This window comes from Panthera pardus, unplaced genomic scaffold, assembly GCF_024362965.1.
Source record: "Panthera pardus isolate Hobbes unplaced genomic scaffold, ASM2436296v1 HiC_scaffold_8, whole genome shotgun sequence".
NCBI classification, from domain to species: domain Eukaryota; kingdom Metazoa; phylum Chordata; class Mammalia; order Carnivora; family Felidae; genus Panthera; species Panthera pardus.
In genome coordinates this window covers 145,313,967-145,332,500 of record NW_026527013.1, presented here as the reverse complement: position 1 = coordinate 145,332,500, position 18,534 = coordinate 145,313,967, and the positions used below count along the sequence as shown (strand labels likewise).

Here is an 18,534-nt window from a genome sequence, read left to right as displayed (position 1 = left end):
ACAGCTCAGAGCCTGGAGCCTGCTTCGGATTCTGTGTGTCTCTCTTTCTGCTCTCTCCCCACTCATACTCTGTATCTCTCTCAAAAATAAATAAAACATTAAAAAAAAATAAGTTTTAGAGAGTTTTTCAGAAGTTACATGATTGCCTGAGTTATAAGTAAAAATGTTCTTTGAAAACAATTTATATCATTATATAAGTGTTGGTTTTTTTTGAAAATAGCAATAAAGCTATCTCAAATTATCTTTGGAAAGAGAAGGAATATAAACACAATATATATAGAAGGAATATAAGCAGGTTATGAACTGACTTTTTAAATGCCATCATCTTAAGCTGGTCTTTTGGAATTTTATATTCTCTTTGAGTATCATAAGCAATGATATTTATGAAATCATCTTGATGCTTTGAGGCTGGATATAAATTTTTGAGATGGCTAAAGATCATTTAATTTCACAGAATAAGATGATGGAAAAACTGAGTAACATCAATCGGAGTGTAAAATGATATATGATTATGAAATTGGCTTAAGAATTATGATTTTCTTGTGAACTGGCCCTAACAGCACTTTCAAAGAGAATTTATAAAACTCCTAATCAGTTGTAACATCATTGAAGTAAGTATTTGCATAGCTTTCCAGAGAGACTGCTTTGAAATAAATCATATTTGAATTAAAAAAAAAATGTTTAATGTTTTATTTATTTTTGAGAGAGAGGGAGACAGAGTGTCAGCAGGGGAGGGGTAGAGAGAGAGGGAGACACAGAATCCAAAGCAGGCTCAAGGCTCTGAGCTGTCAGCACAGAGCCTCACCCCGGGCTCGAACTCACGGAACGCGAGATCATGGCCTGATCGTAGTTGGACGCATAACCGACTGAGCCACCCAGGCTCAGAATCTTGAAGTTCAGATTTATTTGAAAGTTCAGGCTTTTTGTATTTTTCATTCAGAAACATTCCTAGAATGCTTAGTTGCCAACTATGTAGAGTTAGGAGAGTGTGCTTGATCAGTGGTGTGGGTATCAGGAAAGAGCACTTCTGGCCCTCGTTCTCCTTGACCACGAGACTGATACTCAACTGTTGTTCTTCTAAAAAATGAGATCATGGAATTAAATGAACTCTGCATGTTTGATATTGACCAATATGCTAAATACTCAGGATAGATGCCATTCTACTAGGCAATTAGGAAGATCATGTAAGGCTCTCACTATTTAGAAGGTCAATATAAATAAAATATTGCATAGACTTTAGTGACAACACTTGATTGCTTTTTAGGAGAGGTGTGGGTTAGTGGCTGAGAGAGAGTGTATGGAAGAGATAGGCTTTTACAAGAAAGGTGAGTTTCTTTTTTGAGAATACAGTTTTTACAGAGCTTCAGAGACGTGAAGGTGTGCATAAGGAGTTTAGAACACTGTTTCAAAACCCCAAGCAATCCCCAGTCCATGAAGATTTTGGTTTTTTTTGCAGAGAAGTTGCTACAGAGAGTATGCCATATTTCTCTAGAATCAGTTTCCAGCATGTGCTCATCTATTAAGAGAATGTTTTTACCAAAGGAAACAGACTTGTAGTTGATGAGGGAGTGAAATAAAAATGAGTGATGCCATTTAAAGAGGGTAAAATAGAGCAGCTTTGAATAAAAATTCAAAAGTAACCAATAAGCGTAGGGTACAAAATGGTTTTATGTCTACTCCAGAGAATGCTTATTAAAAAAGTGAGAGGGGGGCACCTGGGTGGCTCAGTCGGTTAAGCGTCTGACTTCAGCTCGGGTCACGATCTCGCGGTCCGTGAGTTCGAGCCCCGTGTCGGGCTCTGGGCTGATGGCTCAGAGCCTGGAGCCTGCTTCCGGTTCTGTGTCTCCCTCTCTCTCTGCCCCTCCCCCGTTCATGCTGTGTCTCTCTCTGTCTCAAAAATAAATAAACATTAAAAAAATTAAAAAAAAAAAAAAAGTGAGAGGGGTGCCTGGGTAGCCCAGTTGGTTAAGTAGTCAATCGTCCAAGTCTTGATTTTAGCTCAGGTCACGATCTCACGGTCAGTTGTGAGAGAGAGCCCCATGTGCTGATAGCACAGAGCCAAGCCCGCCTGGGATTCTCTCCCTTTCTCTCTACCCCCTCCCCAACTCGTTCTCTTGTTTTTGTTTCTCTCTCTCTCTCTCTCTCTCTCTCTCTCTCTCAAAATAAACTTAAAATGAGAGATACAGGACTTAACACATTGGCAGGTTAAGCATTGTTGGCAAAGGTATTATGATATAGCCAACTTAGTATATACTAATTGAAGATTTTATATTCTTTGAGTGATTTTACTTAAATTATCCTAAGATTCAGAATTGTGCACTAAAATTAATGTGTAAGTATGCAAATTGCAGTGTTACTTTAAAAACTTTTATTTTAAAAAGTTGGAAGCAATCTAAATGACCCAGTAGATCATAAAGTAGTTAAATTATGGGGGCGCCTGGGTGGCGCAGTCGGTTAAGCGTCCGACTTCAGCCAGGTCACGATCTTGCGGTCTGTGAGTTCGAGCCCCGCGTCAGGCTCTGGGCTGATGGCTCGGAGCCTGGAGCCTGTTTCAGATTCTGTGTCTCCCTCTCTCTCTGCCCCTCCCCCGTTCATGCTCTGTCTCTCTCTGTCCCAAAAATAAAAAAAATTAAAAAAAAAAAAAAAACGTTGGAAAAAAAAAATAAATAAAGTAGTTAAATTATGGTACATCTTAATGGACAAAATGCTTTAGTCATGACTAATGTTTTAACTCTATCTTTAAAGGAACACACAGGAAAATGGTAATCTTGTATAGCATTAACTCTAATTTTTTCCATGAAATTCCAAGTATGAATGCCAAAATATTGTTACGGTTATCCATGGCTGTAAAAGGGACTAAAAACGTTTTTGGGGGTGCCTGAGTGACTCGGTTAAGAGGCCAACTCTTGATTTAGACTCACGTCATGATCTCATGGTTTGTGAGTTTGAGCCCCACATTGGGCTCTGCACTGACAGCATGGAACCTGTTTGGGATTTATTCTCTTTCCTTCTCTCTCTGCCCTTCCCCCTCTCATCCTCACTCTCTCTCACTCTCTCAAAAAAAAGAAACTTAAAGGGATTAAAAACATTTTTCTATAACTTCTAAATAATAGTAAGTTCCTTTATACTATATATATAAATTATATATATTATATATAAATTATTTACATATAATATATATAAATTATATATATTATATATAAATTACTTATATATAACATATATATATTTTTTATATAAGTTTTTCTTTATTTATTTTGAGAGAGAACACGCATGTGCGAGTCAGGGAAGGCCAGGGAGAGAATCCCAAGCAGGCTCTGCTCTGTCACTGTGGAGCCCAGCATGGAGCTCAAGCCCATGAACCGTGCCATCATGACCTGAGCTGAAATCAAGAGTTGGATGCATAACCAACTGAGCCACCCAGGCGCCCCTAAAAGTTTATATTTTTAAACATATGGCAAATGCATGTCTTTCAGATGTCCTGTCTGTGTCAATACTTTTTCCTGTCTTTTGTTCTAGAAAGCCATTATATCCTTAGCCAGATTTCTCACCTGGTAGCTTGCTAAGGCCCTACTGGCCCCCAAGTTTCCACCAGTTTCCTTTCTTATTTCCTTTCAATTTTAATTATGTGTGCGTATAAGGGTTACATACCGTTCTCTCTGTTTTTCTGCTTATAATTTAGTTTATTCCATCTTGGGTATTATCTTTACACCTTTACACAAAACTCTCTTTCCCTCCTTTTCTTTCTTTCCCTTTTCTCCCTTTTCTTGGGCTGCTACCTCTAACAATTCTTACCTACTTGTCTTTCCGATCTGACTCTTTCACATGTGTTTCCCCTTGCTCCATTTTTCTCCTATGAATCAAAAAAGATTCCTGTTTCATAACTCATAAATAATAACATTTTTGATAAACTTGAGCCGGCGGGGGGAGGATTATGTCTTCTAATAAAATACAGGCATAAAATGTTAGATTTAAGTCTTTCCACCTCTAAAGGTCTTGAAAATATCATGAAGTCTCCTTCAGGATCTACAGTAGTCTCCATCACACCATAGCTACTTAAACACTAGCATTCAAGAGAAAATGAAGAATTTGGCTTTTATATTTTTAAATGATTACTGGGTAGTATATTAATAAAACTTCATTCTACTAATTTCAGATAGAACTGTAGAGTATTTTAGAGTCTTTTGTAAATAACCTTCAATCAAGAGTCAGACGCTTAACCAACTGAGCCACCCAGGCACCCCATCATTTGTATTAAAAAAATTTTTTTTTCATTTATACTTTTTACAAATAGAACACTGTTTTAACATCCACCTAACAAGTCTAGAAACTAACTTTTGAAACACTACCTATATACATATCCATCTTAACAGTGAGGAAGACTGTCTCACAGGAGCAGGCTGCATGTACTGTGTGTCTGGATTGCAAATTTGATTATGCCAAAGCAGAGTAAGGGAAATGGTTGATTGAGAACAAGATTCTGGAGGGAGTGGTTTAATAATTTGCTTAATGTTGATAGAATGGTCAGGGAAAAAAACCACACTCGTTGTGCAATGGAATTTGATGTCATTGGGCATATAGCAAGAGCTAGCCAAACCCATATCAGTAAATGGAGACAAAAAGGAAAGGTCACGGGCAATTAACAGTAGCTGGAATACTGTATTGAGCTCTACCAGTGGCCTTTACTGCTAGGTCGGGTATCCTCTCAATAGAGCGGTTTAGATCTTCCTATTTCAAGGGAAACTAGATTAGATAACCTGTCAGAGTACTTTCTGAATCTCCCAGTCTACCATAGGTCCTTACTTAGAAGATACTCTGATGATCAGTGCACCTTATTCTTTTTACTTTGCCAGCGATTAAGGAAAGTGATTTAACCTTTTTCATTGTCAGAATACCAGACACCTCTGGCATTGTAAAATTTTATTTCACTATGGCCAGAAATTACATCACAATATTTTTGGAATGGAATTTTATAATAGGGTATGACTAAAATACAGAGTTTAGAATATTTACCATTTCACTGTGTACCTTCCTAGATGGAAACATTGTATAATTACCTCCTGGGAACTAGCGAGGAAGCTAAGGGAGCAGTGTTGTCAGGGGTGGATGAGGATTTGGAGTAGAGTATGTCATTTCTGAAAGGTTTGGGGGTTAGTTATTTAACAGAGGCCTGTTGGGACCACTGCATTTTCACAAACAGAATGAATTCTGAGACCAAGGAAGCAAAATTCCGTCACCTCCTTTCTTCTTGGCTTTCATGACGGTGGTTTTGAATTTGGTTTCTGTCTCAAGAAGATACATAATTGCTACTATGTAGCGATCTATATCTTTTGAATTCCAGTAGAGAGAAACAAGGTTCTAGTAGGAAAGTTTCATAAAAGTTTTTTTTAGATAATGCTATCAGAATGTAAGCCATTGTTAAAAGCTCTCTTTTTACTGCTGTTCTGAAAATGAAATTTTCCAGGGTGGATTTTTTTTTTTTTTTTTTTTTTTTTTTTAAAGAATATGTCTGGCAGCTGAAGCAGAATTTACTTTCTCGGAAAACTGATACATTTTTGTACCATTTTTTTCTAATCAGCTTCACAAATTTACTAGATACCAAATATGTGCAGGGCATTCATTATTCCAGGTGCCAGAGGAACAGAGGTTGAACAAATTCTTTGAGGAAAAAAGATGAAGCAAAAAATTAAAATGTCTGATAGCTTTATGCAGAGATTGATGTGGTGAAATTGACATATGGATATCTTAGATTAGGTGTTCAGGAAGGGTTTCTCAGACAAAGTAAACTTAAGCTTGAGGTTTTGGGGGTTTTTTTATTTTATTTTATTTTATTTATTTATTTATTTTTTATTTTTTTTTTTTTAATATTTTTTAAGGTTTATTTATTTTTGAGACAGAGACAGAGACAGAGCACGAGCGGGGGAGGGGTAGAGAGAGAAGGAGACACAGAATCCAAAGCAGGCTCCGGGCTCTGTCAGCACAGAGCCCGACGCGGGGCTGGAACCCATGAACCATGAGATCATGACCTGAGATGAAGTCGGCCGCTTAACCGACTGAGCCACCCAGGCGCCCCTTGGGGTTTTTTTTAAATGTTTATATTTGAGAGCGTGGAAGCAGGGGAGGGGCAGAGAGAGAGGGAGACACAGAATCTGAAGCAGGCTCCAGGCTCTGAGCTGTCACCACAGAGCCCGACATAGGGCTGGAACCCACGAAGTGCGGGGATCATGACCTGGGCTGAAGTGGTCCACCCAACCGACTGAGCCACCTGGGTGCCCCAAGCTTAAGGTTTAAATGAAAAGGAAAAAACAAAAACAAAAAACCCCAGCCCTGATCCTCCAAGATCAGGGATGAGGGCATTCTAAGCAGAAGAAATTGTGAGCAGAAAGGCCCTGAGGCAGATAGGAGCTTAGCATGCTCAAGGAAGAGAAATAAGGCTGGGAGACTGGGTGAGCAGTGAAATAAGAGAGAGGCCCCAAGTGGCATGCAGGGTCAGGTCCCATAGGGCTTTGTAGGTGAGATTAAAGGCTTGAGTCTTGGTTTTATTTTACTTTTTAGAGAATTTTTAAAAATTTATTTGTAATTATTTTGAGAGAGAGACCAAGACAATGTGAGTGGGGGAGGGACAGATTGAGGAGGAGGAGGAGGAGAGAGAGAGAGAATCCCAAGCAAGCTCCAAGCTGCCAGCACAGCGCCCGACGTGGGGCTCGAACCCATGAAACCGCAAGATCATGACCTGAGCCGAAACCAAGAGTCGCATGTATAACCAACCGACTGAAACACCCACATGCCCCAGCATGAGTTTTCTTTTTAATGCAATGGAAAAATCATTGAAAGGTTTTAAGCAGGTTTTCATGATCACTGTATTGTTATAGGGGAAGAGTAGAAATACTGGTGGTTTGGAACAGGTGCCAACATCGAGAAACTCTGGTGTCTATAATCCATTGCCTTGAAGAAATATGGCTGTGTGAAGGAGAGCACGCAAATGGCGGGCGGAGATAAAAGGAAGGTTTCAGTTTTTACTTCTGAAATGGGAGATTCTGAAGGATGTTGATGTGCTCATTGTAGGGGCAGTTGTCTAGAAAAGAGGGAAAGCTTGGTGATGCTGGGCATCAGGATGAGGATTGAAGGCACAGTGCCTTTGAGACAGTTAGGAAGACCTTAAACATTTGAATGAGCTCTTGAGGCAGGAAAAATTAGCGTGTGTGCAGGGAGGATTTTGATGGGGAGAGTGAGAGATCCTGCCCACCAGCCCCCATCCTCTCAAAATAGGCAGAGCTTTTAAGTCAAAGTGAGAAATAGAGGAGCAAAGGGGACTGGAGATTTACAGAATAATGAGGAAAATGCACAAGCCATTGGAGAATCGGGGACAGGCTACTAGTGAAAGGAGAAAGGAAAATTATCTGTGATGTTGAATCCACAAAAGGTTATTGAGCATACTTTTTAAAGTTGGTGCATTTGCATAATGTCTTTCCTCCCTGCCAGCCCAGTAGATATAAACTCCATGAAGGCAGACCCTGGGTCTGTTCTGCTAAACATTCCTTCTCCCCACCTCAGGGCCTGGTACATTGCCTGCTCTGTACTGAGGTGAGGGAGTAAATGAATGAATCAGTATTTAGTGACACCTTCAAGTCCAAGTACAGCGAATATGAATGATTGGTTTCCTCCAGTTGCATATGGGTGTTTCTGAGGAGAGGGTGCATGGGGTTTGCAGAAGGTTGCTGCAAAGCAATGATGGCAATGGGTCTTAAATCTTTTTTTTTTTTTAATTTATTTTATTATTTTTAAATTTTTTAAACATTTATTTACTTCTGAGAAAGAGAGGGAGACAGAGACAGAACATGAGCAGGGAAGGAGCAGAGACAGACAGAAACACAGAATTCAAAGCAGGCTCTAAGCTCTGAGCCATCAGCACAAAGCCCGATGTGGGGCTTGAACTCACAAGCCATGAGATCATGACCTGAGCTGAAGTCAGATACTTAACTGACTGAGCCACCCAGGCGCCCCTCTTTTTTTTTTTTTTTTTTTTAACGTTTATTTATTTTTGAGAGAGAGAGTGTGAGTGGGGGAGGGGCAGAGAGAAAAGGAGACCCAGAATCCAAAGCAGGTTCCAGGCTCTGAACTGTCAGCACGGAACCCGACGCAGGGCTCGAACCCATGAACTGTGAGATCATGACCTGAAATGAAGTCGGATGCTTAACCGACTGAGCCACCCAGGCGCCTCAAATCTTAAATTAAGCAAGGAGAGGAGTGAAGATAGGAGGGCTGGTAGGTGGGAAGAAAAGGGAGGGTCAGTGGATTAGAGTTCTTAGGGACTGTGGTGGGTGGGGGTGGTCTGTGATTTTGGAGGTGAAGCTGTTTATAAGATGACAAATCCCAGGTATGTCCTGGGAGTGTGATGGGAGTGTGAATGAGATGTGATAGAGGAAAAGTCACTGAGAAGAAGCTTCAGGGATTGAGAAGACAGGGTGTCAGGAGTGTGATCTGTGTGGGTGATAATGTCACTAAAAATGACAAGAAAGAGACTTGGATGCCAGGTGCTAAAGTTCTCTGTAATGGAAGAAGCCAGTGGTCATATCAGCCCTGTTAAATGAAAAACCTCCTGTTGGCAGTCTATAATATTTAAATTCATTGACCTTCATCTTGCTATTAGCCAGAGTAAAAATAGTAGTTGGCTTTCCCTCCCCCAGGCCACCTCTAAGGGGAACCTTGCCTTTGTACATGCTTGCTTCTGTCAGAAGATTTGTCCATTTCCTTCTAGAAGCTGGTTTATGTCAGTCTCAATTCTGCCTTTGGCAATTCGTTATTATAGAATCTTTCCATTTGCTATATAATAATTCCATCTAGCTTACTCTTTAGGTTAGTTCCTACTTTAATTATAGTAGCTGACGTGTAGCTTTTGAGCTGGTTATTCTGACATCTTTTTGGCATTAACTCCTTTCCTCCTTTTTGGATTGTTATCGTAATGAAAACATGTATTTTTGGCTTCCTCTTTAGTTAAACTGCGATCCTTTTAAAAACAAGTAAGAGTAGTGTCTTAGTTCCCTTTGAAAAGCTTGTTCACCACAACTTAAGGTTTGTTCATATTTCTGGTGTTGGTGAAAACATAATGCTAGAAGGAACGTCAAAGATGATATCATCCAGTTGTCTCAGTTTAAGGATAGTAAAACTGAGACTCGGGAAGGTGGAGATAAATGACTGACTACTAACTAATTGCAGAGTCTGCCTTCTGGTTTCCAGTCTGGTCTTTTCCCCCCAAACCAAATGCAATTAGAATGGTCTTCTTCATAATAAATGTTAGAGTACCTGTATTTTCTATTTCCAGTGTGATGGGGTTATAGGAAGCCTAATACCCACTAATCAAAATATACTCTAATGCTCCGGACACTTCTAAAGGATTGAGAGAGGAGTAGGTAGGGGCAGATACTTTCATCTTTAGGATGAGGAGAGTGAGGTGAAATTACTTGCCTGAGCTCATGAGCCTTATAATAACGTTGAGTACTTACTGTGTGCCAGTTGCTGGTCAAATGCCATACATATATTCATTTAATCTTCGTAACAGTCCTATGATGTGCAGATACCAAAATTTAACTTAGCTTTATTCATAACAAAGGCAAAGAGATTCAGTGACTCTTAACTTGCTTGAGGCTTGTAGAGTGAAACTTGGGCCGTGTGACTGGAGCCTGATCTTTTAACCACGACTTTATTTAAGAAGAGTGGCCAACTGTGTCCTATGCTGCCTCTACTGAGGCAGGGAGTAATGACCATGAGAACAAAGTCCTCCAGATTCAGACAGTGTGGTTATATGAATGATCAGGAGAGTGAAAGAGACCCTGTGGAGACAGGAAAGAGAGCATTACAGTCTTCCACAAATGAAACTACAGGAGAGTAGATTTAAGGCTCGCAGGTTTTGGTAGGCTGCTAGGTTGGTAGCAGGGTTAGGCTGTTGAAGGATAACACTTCGCCTTTTCTTAGTTATAAGTAAACTTTTCTTATCCATCCAGCCCATCCCTCAGATTCCATATTATCCGAGAGAAAGGAAGAAACAGAAAAGACGACCCCTTGTTGAGTTTAGATCTCCTGAACACACACAGGATCGGTTCAGAAGTTCCCATGACACAGGGCATTGAGAGTGAGCTCCTTGCTGGGTTCCTCACCCAAGAAGAGACCGGCCCAGGTCCATCTCTCCTGAGTAGGAAAGGCTCGGCTCTCGGAAGAGGCCTCTGCCTGGGTGCGGGCTGCCACGGGCTGGGCCTGGCCGTCTGAGGTAAGATGAAAATCTCTGAGTGTGCGCTAATGCACAGAGCTGGCGGCATGGCCGTCACTGGTGAAGCCAGCAGCCCCCCCCCCCCCTTTTTTTAGCTGGAACATCCCAACCCTGGTCGCCTCCTGCAGGCTAGGAATGGAGATCCAAGTTACTACCCTTAAAAAATGTGCAGTCCGAGATGCTGCTAGGAGCGATAAGATCCAGTCTTTAATAGATAGATCCGAAACAATTACATCCGCCTAAGAAACGAGTCCATCAGTTTGATTCTGAGTGGTCTACCTTGTGCGGGCATCTATCATGAAGATGGAATATCAGAATGACTTAATGTTTTCACTTACCCTTTTCTCACAGGGATTCATAAACTCATAATTAAATGGCATCAGCCACAGCCGCCTTAGCCGTCTGCAGTCCCAGCTCATTTTATCCCTGGGATGGAGCTCCTCTATTTTTGCCTTCGGCGTTTTTCACCTACTCACCTCAGGGTGGATTTACCTTGTTTCATGAGTCACTTGTCGGACCTCTCATTTCTCAAGATTATTCTGAAGGAAATTTCTGTAGAGATGACTGGCCCTAGGTTATTTCATTCTGTCCACACGTTTGATCATTAAAAATATCCTCACAAGTAAAACAAAGGTGATTAATTTTTGCCACCTTTATTTACATATTGACCCCCAGTATCTGAAGTTACTGGAAAGCATGTACAACTTTGTACAGATCCCCTGCTGGGATGAGACACAGAAACGGGCTGAAATAAACACCAGTTTTCAGCATGACTCGGCATGATGTTATTTACTTCCTCTGCCTGTTAGCCTATGGGTCAAAAGATGTGTTAGTCTAGAACAGTTGAGTATTGGGAGTGTCACAAGCTAAAGCGTGGCATATTTTTCCTTTTTAATAATCTTTCATTTTATGAGATAATGCAGTTTTTCACATCAACTAAGCATGATTTGGATTCCTCCTCCAGAATTATAAATCACTTCATTCCCCTCTGCTAAAAGATAGAGGACAGAGGTGGTGAGCTTTCTAGCTAAGCATTTGTTCCTGTTGCCTTCCCTTTTATAAGTGCTTGGGTCGTGCCAGAGGATAATTGTCTCAGAGATTTGAAGGAGTTCTGGATTTTATCTGGTCAAATCACTGAAATATATATATCATTAGAAAATGTCTGGTTGTGAATAAAATCTTAAATCATGTAGATTAAAAATGACTTGCTTCCGCCTATCATGTTTTCGCAAAAGCAGTTTTCAAAATCTGTTTTCTTAAAATATCTTCAAGCTAGTTCCTGGTTGAATGGAAACAAGTGTTGGGAAAATTCTCTTGTCGCAGACGTATTCGTTAGTGTGGTGATCGCATTGCCAAAAGGAAGGAGGACATGCCAGGGCAAACACGCTGAGTCCTGAGAATGTTCCTTCTCTGAATTCCTGGCCTGTTCTTTCTGTGTCTCCTCCCCTCCTTGTCCAGAAGTGCCATTGTTGCCATCATCATTCAGCGTGTAAAGGGCTTTGCCAGAAATACTGCCCACAGCTTGTCCAAGAGCAAATGTTAAAGGATATATACTCCGTTCTGTTTACTTACTTTGGGTATTTTTCTAACCATTGAAAATGCCTGGTATTGGAAGAGATCATTGTAGTCTGGAGATTGTTTTTTGGGCAGAATTGGTCTGGTTAAACTTGTTCCTCAAAGGCAAAGGTATAAACTATTTCTGCCTACTTTGGACCAGTCAGTGGATTCTGTGTCTCTTTGTGGTATTTTAGCATGTTGTTAGCTTTGTATTCTCTAGAATATTTCTGTACCTAAAAATGTGCCCTGCAGAATTAATTTCCTTTATGGACTTAACTTTAGACATTTCCTCTAAAGTCCTCTGTTGTCAGAGCTCTGGCCATTGTTATTAAATCCTAGATTTTTAGTGCTGATAGTTACTTTATAAACAGAATAAGAATGGGGGTTTTGGAGATCATACAGTCTAGCTATTTCAGGTAAAGAAACAGGCTGAGAAGTAAAGGGACTTTCCCAAGGTCTGCAGTTAATAGCAGGGTTGGGACTAGACCTCAAGCCCCTGTTAATACTTTTCTTTTTCCAGTCTGATTTTGCCCTCTGTCTCAGAGCACAGATGATGTTTTATACTTAGCAGGGGCACTGGGGTCTGGGCTCCAACCCATTTCTTTTTCTTCCTTCTTTCCTTCCTTCTTTCCTTCCTTCCTTCCTTGTTTGTTTTTGAGAGAGAGAGAGTACGTGTGCATGAGTGGGGCGGGAGGTAGACAGAGGATCCAAAGCTCTGTGCTGATAGCAGAGAGCCCGACATGGGCCTCGAACTCACCAACTGTGAGATCATGACCTGAGCCAAAATTGGATGCTTAACCAACAGAGCCACTGAGGCACCCCCAACCCATTTGTTACTAAGAGTATGTTTACTGAGTCCTTTTTGGCCCTCCCTGTTATGTACTCTTGGATTCAACCAAGCCAGAATTTCAACTTAATTGAAAACAGTGTGGAAGCTGTATTGATTCCAAATGGAATCTCTGGGCCTTGTACCAGAAGGGAGGCACTTTAATCTTTCAGAGACCGTTTTTGGTAAACATTTAAATCTCTTTTGACTCTTTTGACATGAAATTGTTGAAGTTCCGTTCTTACTCTTCTGACTTTCCAAAATTTCTGCATTGTGAATTTTAATAATTGGAAAAAAAAAAACCTTTCAATTTAAAAAAAAATTATAAATGTATGAAACATTCTAAAGCAGAACGCAGCTCACTCATTTTGCTCAGGACCTTTGTTCTGTCCCCAGCACCAATGTGCTGGTGCTGTGACCTTACTGAGCTGTTCCCTTATTAGCCCTCCACCCCCTCCCCCCTGCCCGGAGATAAGGCTTGTGTTAAAAACCAACAAAAAATCTTGAGGGATTGTATGTAACACCATTCTAGCATAGTCTCTGGCTTCCCACCTCACTCAGAATGGAAATCAGCATCCTTAAAAGGGCCCACAAATGCTCCTCACCTCTCTGACCTCACTTCTAGGCTTCTCCTTATTCATCACGCTTCAGCCTCACCACTCCCTTTACTGGTCTCCTAATACTCCGTTTGCTGAGCTCCTGATGCATTTTGCACTTGGCTGTTCGCGTTATGTAGACACTCTTCCCCTAGATACTGAATGATTCCTCCCTTACCTCCTTCACTCCTTCCGATTGTCCGCTTCTCCATAAGGCCCTCCCTGCCAATCCCATTTAAAATTGCAGCTCCCACCCAAGCATTCCTGTCCTGAGTCCCCTTCTCTGCTGTTCTTCCTCCATAACACTTGCCACATTCTAGCGTAGCACTTGTTTTTAAAGAGTTCTCCAGGTGATTCTTACCTGTAGCACCGGGGACCTCTGCCATACATGTTGCTTTCCGAGGTGTTACTTAGGAGACATCTAGCAGAAGCAGGATTTTCAGCATCAAGAATGAATTGTGAGTTCTTTGTTGTAGCTTCAAGCCAAAATACTTTTCACATAATAGAACAAGTCTCTTGAATTAAACCATCTAGTGGCTAAACATTGTTTCCCACTCATCAGAAAGGTTCTTGGCAGTTGTAATAGCAGTATATTCCTGTATGTAACTGATCTTGAGGACCATATGTCTTATCATCTGAAGATCTTTTGATTTTTTTTTTGTATTGAACTTGTAATATTTAAACAAAAAAGTGTTTGAGAGAAAATAAAATAGTTGATTTTAGTGACCTTCTTCCTTAAAAATGGTTCAGCACTGGATAACCTGTGTATAATTAGGTCCGCTTTAGAATGTTTCCTGCATTGGGGTGCCTGATTGGCTCAGTCGGTTAAGCGTCCGACTTCGGCTCAGGTCGTGATCTCACAGTCTGTGAGTTCGAACCCTGCATCAGGCTCTGTGCCGACAGTCCGGAGCCCAGAGCCTGCTTCGGATTCTGTGTCTCCTTCTCTCTCTGCCCCTCCCCAACTTGTGCTCTGTCTCTCTATGTCTCTCAAAAAATAAATAGGGGCTCCTGGGTGGCTCAGTCGGTTAAGCGTCCGACTTCGGCTCAGGTCACGATCTTGCGGTCCGTGAGTTCGAGCCCTGCGTCAGGCTCTGGGCTGGTGGCTCAGAGCCTGGAGCCTGTTTCCGATTCTGTGTCTCCCTCTCTCTGCCCCTCCCCCGTTCATGCTCTGTCTCTCTCTGTCTCAAAAATAAATAAACGTTAAAAAAAAAAATTAAAAAAAAATAAATGTTAAAAAAAAAGAGTGTTTCCTACATTTTTAATTTTTTTTAACATTTTTTTTCTCAATTAGTAAGGTTTTTTTTTCAATTATTAAAATTACACAGTATAGGGGCGCCTGGGTGGCTCAGTCGGTTGAGCGCCGACTTCGGCTCAGGTCACAATCTCGCGGTCCGTGAGTTCGAGCCCCGCATCGGGCCCCTGTGCTGACAGCTCAGAGCCCGGAGCCTGTTTCGGATTCTGTGTCTCCCTCTCTCTGACCCTCCCCCATTCATGCTCTCTCTCTGTCTCAAAAATAAATAAACGTTAAAAAAAAAAAAATTTTTTTAAAAAATTACACAGTATAGAAATTTTGGAAATTCAGGAGAATAATAGAATGTGGGAGTCCCTCAAAGTTGACTACTGTTGACACTTGTTTGTTTCCTTCTATTTTTTACATTGCTGTGATCCCATTTTTGGTACAGGATGGGGTGGGGGTAGTGATGTAATCTGAAAAGTGTAATGGAGAAAATATTCCCACCACGAAGAATTAAGTGCTGTTAACAGTTGTAGATGTTTGCTTCCAGTTTCCTATGTGCAGACTTTGAAAAAAAAAAAAAATACAAGTACTTTCTCTCTTTATCTCTTTTTAAAAGGAATATAGTGTTACAGATAGATTCATCTTTAATCACCATTCCCATTCTGTTCCCTGTTCCCACCGTGACCTTGACCCTGCACCCTCACTGAAATAATTACTTTTTAAGTTTAGTATATATGTTGGTTCAGTACAGTTTTCTATACTTGTTACCATAGAGATATGTAGTGTTGCTTTGTTTTAGTTCATCTAAATGTTATCATGCTGTAAATTCATACAGCTTTTTCTTTCTCCCCTTAGCGATGGGTCTATCCAAGTTGATACTTACTGATCTAGTTCATTACCTTGGCTTTATCAGACTCCCAACATGTGGATATTACTACAGTTCCCCTAGTCCCTTTTGATAGGATTGCATTAGGTTTTTGGCTTTTATAAATAAAGCTGCAATGAATATCCTCATGGGTCTTCTCGAACACATTTATTAGTGTTTTTCTAGGGTCATACAGAATTTTTATCCTCTTAACATTAAGACATGAACGTTTGTATTGGCTTAGTTTAATCTCTTCAATAAACACAGACTTCTTAAATCTAGACTTGGAAGCATCTTATTTCCTTAATGAAAAATTAATATGAAATCGTAATTGGACACAAGGCATTTCTTTTTGCATTAGAGTAATTTAAACATTGCTTGAGCTCTCTTAACAGCAGTAAGAACATGAAGCCATTCCAACACAAAAAAATTTAAAAACAATTTAAAAAAGTAGAAACATAGTATTAGAGTGACTAGAGCAAGTGAAGACTGTGGGATACCTGGAATTTTGTATTATTAACCCCGTTTTCTAAGTCTAGAGAAGGTTGTTAGATTTTCCCAGGTAATGACCTTTGTTGGAACTCGTCCCTGAGGATCCTCCTCTGATGCCACTGCTCTGCATCTCTCCTGGTACCTTCCTCTTTCCCTCCAGCTGTGTCCGTTCTTTGTGCATATTGCACTTACGTCCTTGTGTCTTGTCTCGGTGCTGCGCTGACGTCCAGGAGAACCGTGTACTGCCTTACTTATCTCATACCCTGAACAAGCACAGTGCCTGACACATAGGTGTTGACCAAATACATTGTGAATGAGGGAAAGAGAAACATACGAGGTGGGGGTGAGGGAGGGTGGGATTGAGAGGGACACAATGATAGTCACTTTAGTAGGGAACTTCAGTTTATCAAGAGTATGGAATGGAATAAAGTCTTGAGATGAGATGATATGGATGATAAAATGACAGCTCTGACAGTGGACCTCTGCTTTCGCGTATTGTCATTTGCATATATACAAACTGATTCAGTCACTGGTTTTAATTAGACTAAAAACTAATTTCTCCTTGGAATTTAAACGTCAATATGTATGTTAAAGTCTAGGGGCGCCTGGCCGACTCAGTCAGTAACACATGCGATTCTTGATCTCAGGGTTGTGAGTTTGAGCACCACGTTGGGTGTGGAGATTGCTTAAAAATAAACTCTTTATAAGTCCCTACTTACTTTTGTTAGTCTCTACTTGTTCTTCTAGGGATAGATCAAAAAACTTGAATCCCTGACAGATACAGCCATCTTACAGATTTTTCTTTTTTAATTCCTTGCCTCATTTCTTGGTTGCCCCAATTTTAGTCAAAACTGGGTTTCCTGGAATGAGTAGACTAAAGTTAAATATTTTGGTCACTGTGATGAAATCCTTTGTGGTTTGGTAGCGGTATTCCTTTAGTGTTTCAACAGCTTCATTCATGTTCCGCACCCAGTGTGGTGGTACGATACCGGTAACTGAGCTTCAGAAGGAGAAGTTTAAATGCAGAACCTCCAAATTTAGAGACTGAACAATAAAACTTGGGCGGGAAGTCAGGGTAGCTTTCTTAACTTGCTGATAAAAGTAATCAGTACTAGGTATAACCCACTTAGAACTACAAATTTTCTTCGCAAGTACCTTCATAGCTCAGAAGACAATTTCTCTTAATGATTATTTTGTATAGGAAGCGCATTGCTTTCAAAGTTTGCTCATTGTTTTTTAATAGAACTCTGATAGAACCCTGTGTTTTAAGTAAGTGACACTGTCAGATCATATAGTATTAACAGTAACCAAACATCTGAGATTAAAAGTAATGAGTTATGGGTATCATCACCTTTTTCTAATAATGAAATTGTTTCCAGTACTAAAATACTTTAAAACGAATTGTTCTCTGGATACTTTTTGCTGCTAATTAACATCTCTTTTTACAGGATTCATGAATAAAATTTTCCATCCCAACATTGATGAAGCGTAAGTAACTATTTAAAAATGTTTAAATCTTAGCAGCAACTGCCCTTACTAGCATTCATCTCTCTCTCCATTATTTAAAAAAAAAAAAAGGCACCTCAATTATCTTTCTAGATTTTATCAACAGAGAGGACCGTATGGTCACTTAAACTATAGAGTCCCAGGGATATGATATTTTAAACCACATTAGTGCACATTCTGCTGTTGGGCTGCTTAGTTTTCCCATTGCCATGAGTAGGTCCTTTATTCCCCCTGATACCCAGCTAGCATGTGTAATATTCCACATCTCTTTTCTCTTTGCATAGACACAATTCAGAGATCTAAGTTTTCTGTATACAGATTCACTATTTTCAGCCCTTAAAGTGTTTCTTAGTTCTTGAGAGTAAAGCAAACATGAATGACTGTGGTTTCATTTCAGTTAATGAGTCTTACGTACGCTTTCTTTCCTTCTAATATTTTATTAGTGATATTTTAAAATGTGCCTCCTATTGTGTATTTCTGATGCTGTTTACAATACATGCTTTTTTTGTTCTGCAGTCTCGTCATGGCTAAATTTTGCTCTTACACACACACACACACACACACACACACACGGTATTCTGAACTCCGTGTGAGTAGGTTGTATACACACATCATGCCCTACTGCCTTTTTATACTTGTATCAGTCATCCTAACAACAAAGATGTTTTGTTACATAAGCACAGTATACTCGCTGGGTTCAGGAATTGAGTGTCAGTTTTAACCTACTGCCACATTCCAGCAGTGTACCTTTTTGGCACTTAGTTTTCCCCCGTAAGTAAAATATCCAGTCCGTGATCATGTATTGCATTTACTTGTTTCTTTAAACTACTTTAATTACACGTTTATTTAAAATACTTTAATCCGGAATAGTTCCTCAGCTTTTATAAAGTTGACATTTAAAAAAAAGAATATAGATGGGTTATTTTAGACCATCCCTCAATTTGGGGTTGTCTGATGTTTCCTCATCATTAGATTCAGAATATGTACTTAAGACCAGAAAACCACAAAGTGTAATTGTGTCCTCGGGCTACTGGGGAGGTACACAGGTTTGTCTGCCCCTGGTTGCCAGTGTTAATTCCAATCACCTGGTGAAGGTGTTGTCTGATTTCACCATTGTATAGTTGCTGATTTTTCCTTTTAATCTCTGAGGAAACAGTAAGACTTTGTATATATTCTGCTCTTCATCATACT

General features: G+C 40.2%; 1 protein-coding gene across 3 annotated transcripts in view; it reads left to right on the top strand.

Moving 5' to 3' along the window:
• UBE2H (ubiquitin conjugating enzyme E2 H) overlaps positions 1 to 18,534 on the top strand; it is a 103,398-nt gene that overhangs the window by 60,695 nt on the left and 24,169 nt on the right. For all 3 annotated transcript variants that reach the window (XM_019452730.2, XM_019452732.2, XM_019452731.2), the window contains one exon: positions 17,286 to 17,325. In XM_019452730.2, coding sequence (XP_019308275.1) covers positions 17,286 to 17,325 — 40 coding nt within the window. The remainder of the gene's footprint in view (positions 1 to 17,285; positions 17,326 to 18,534) is intronic.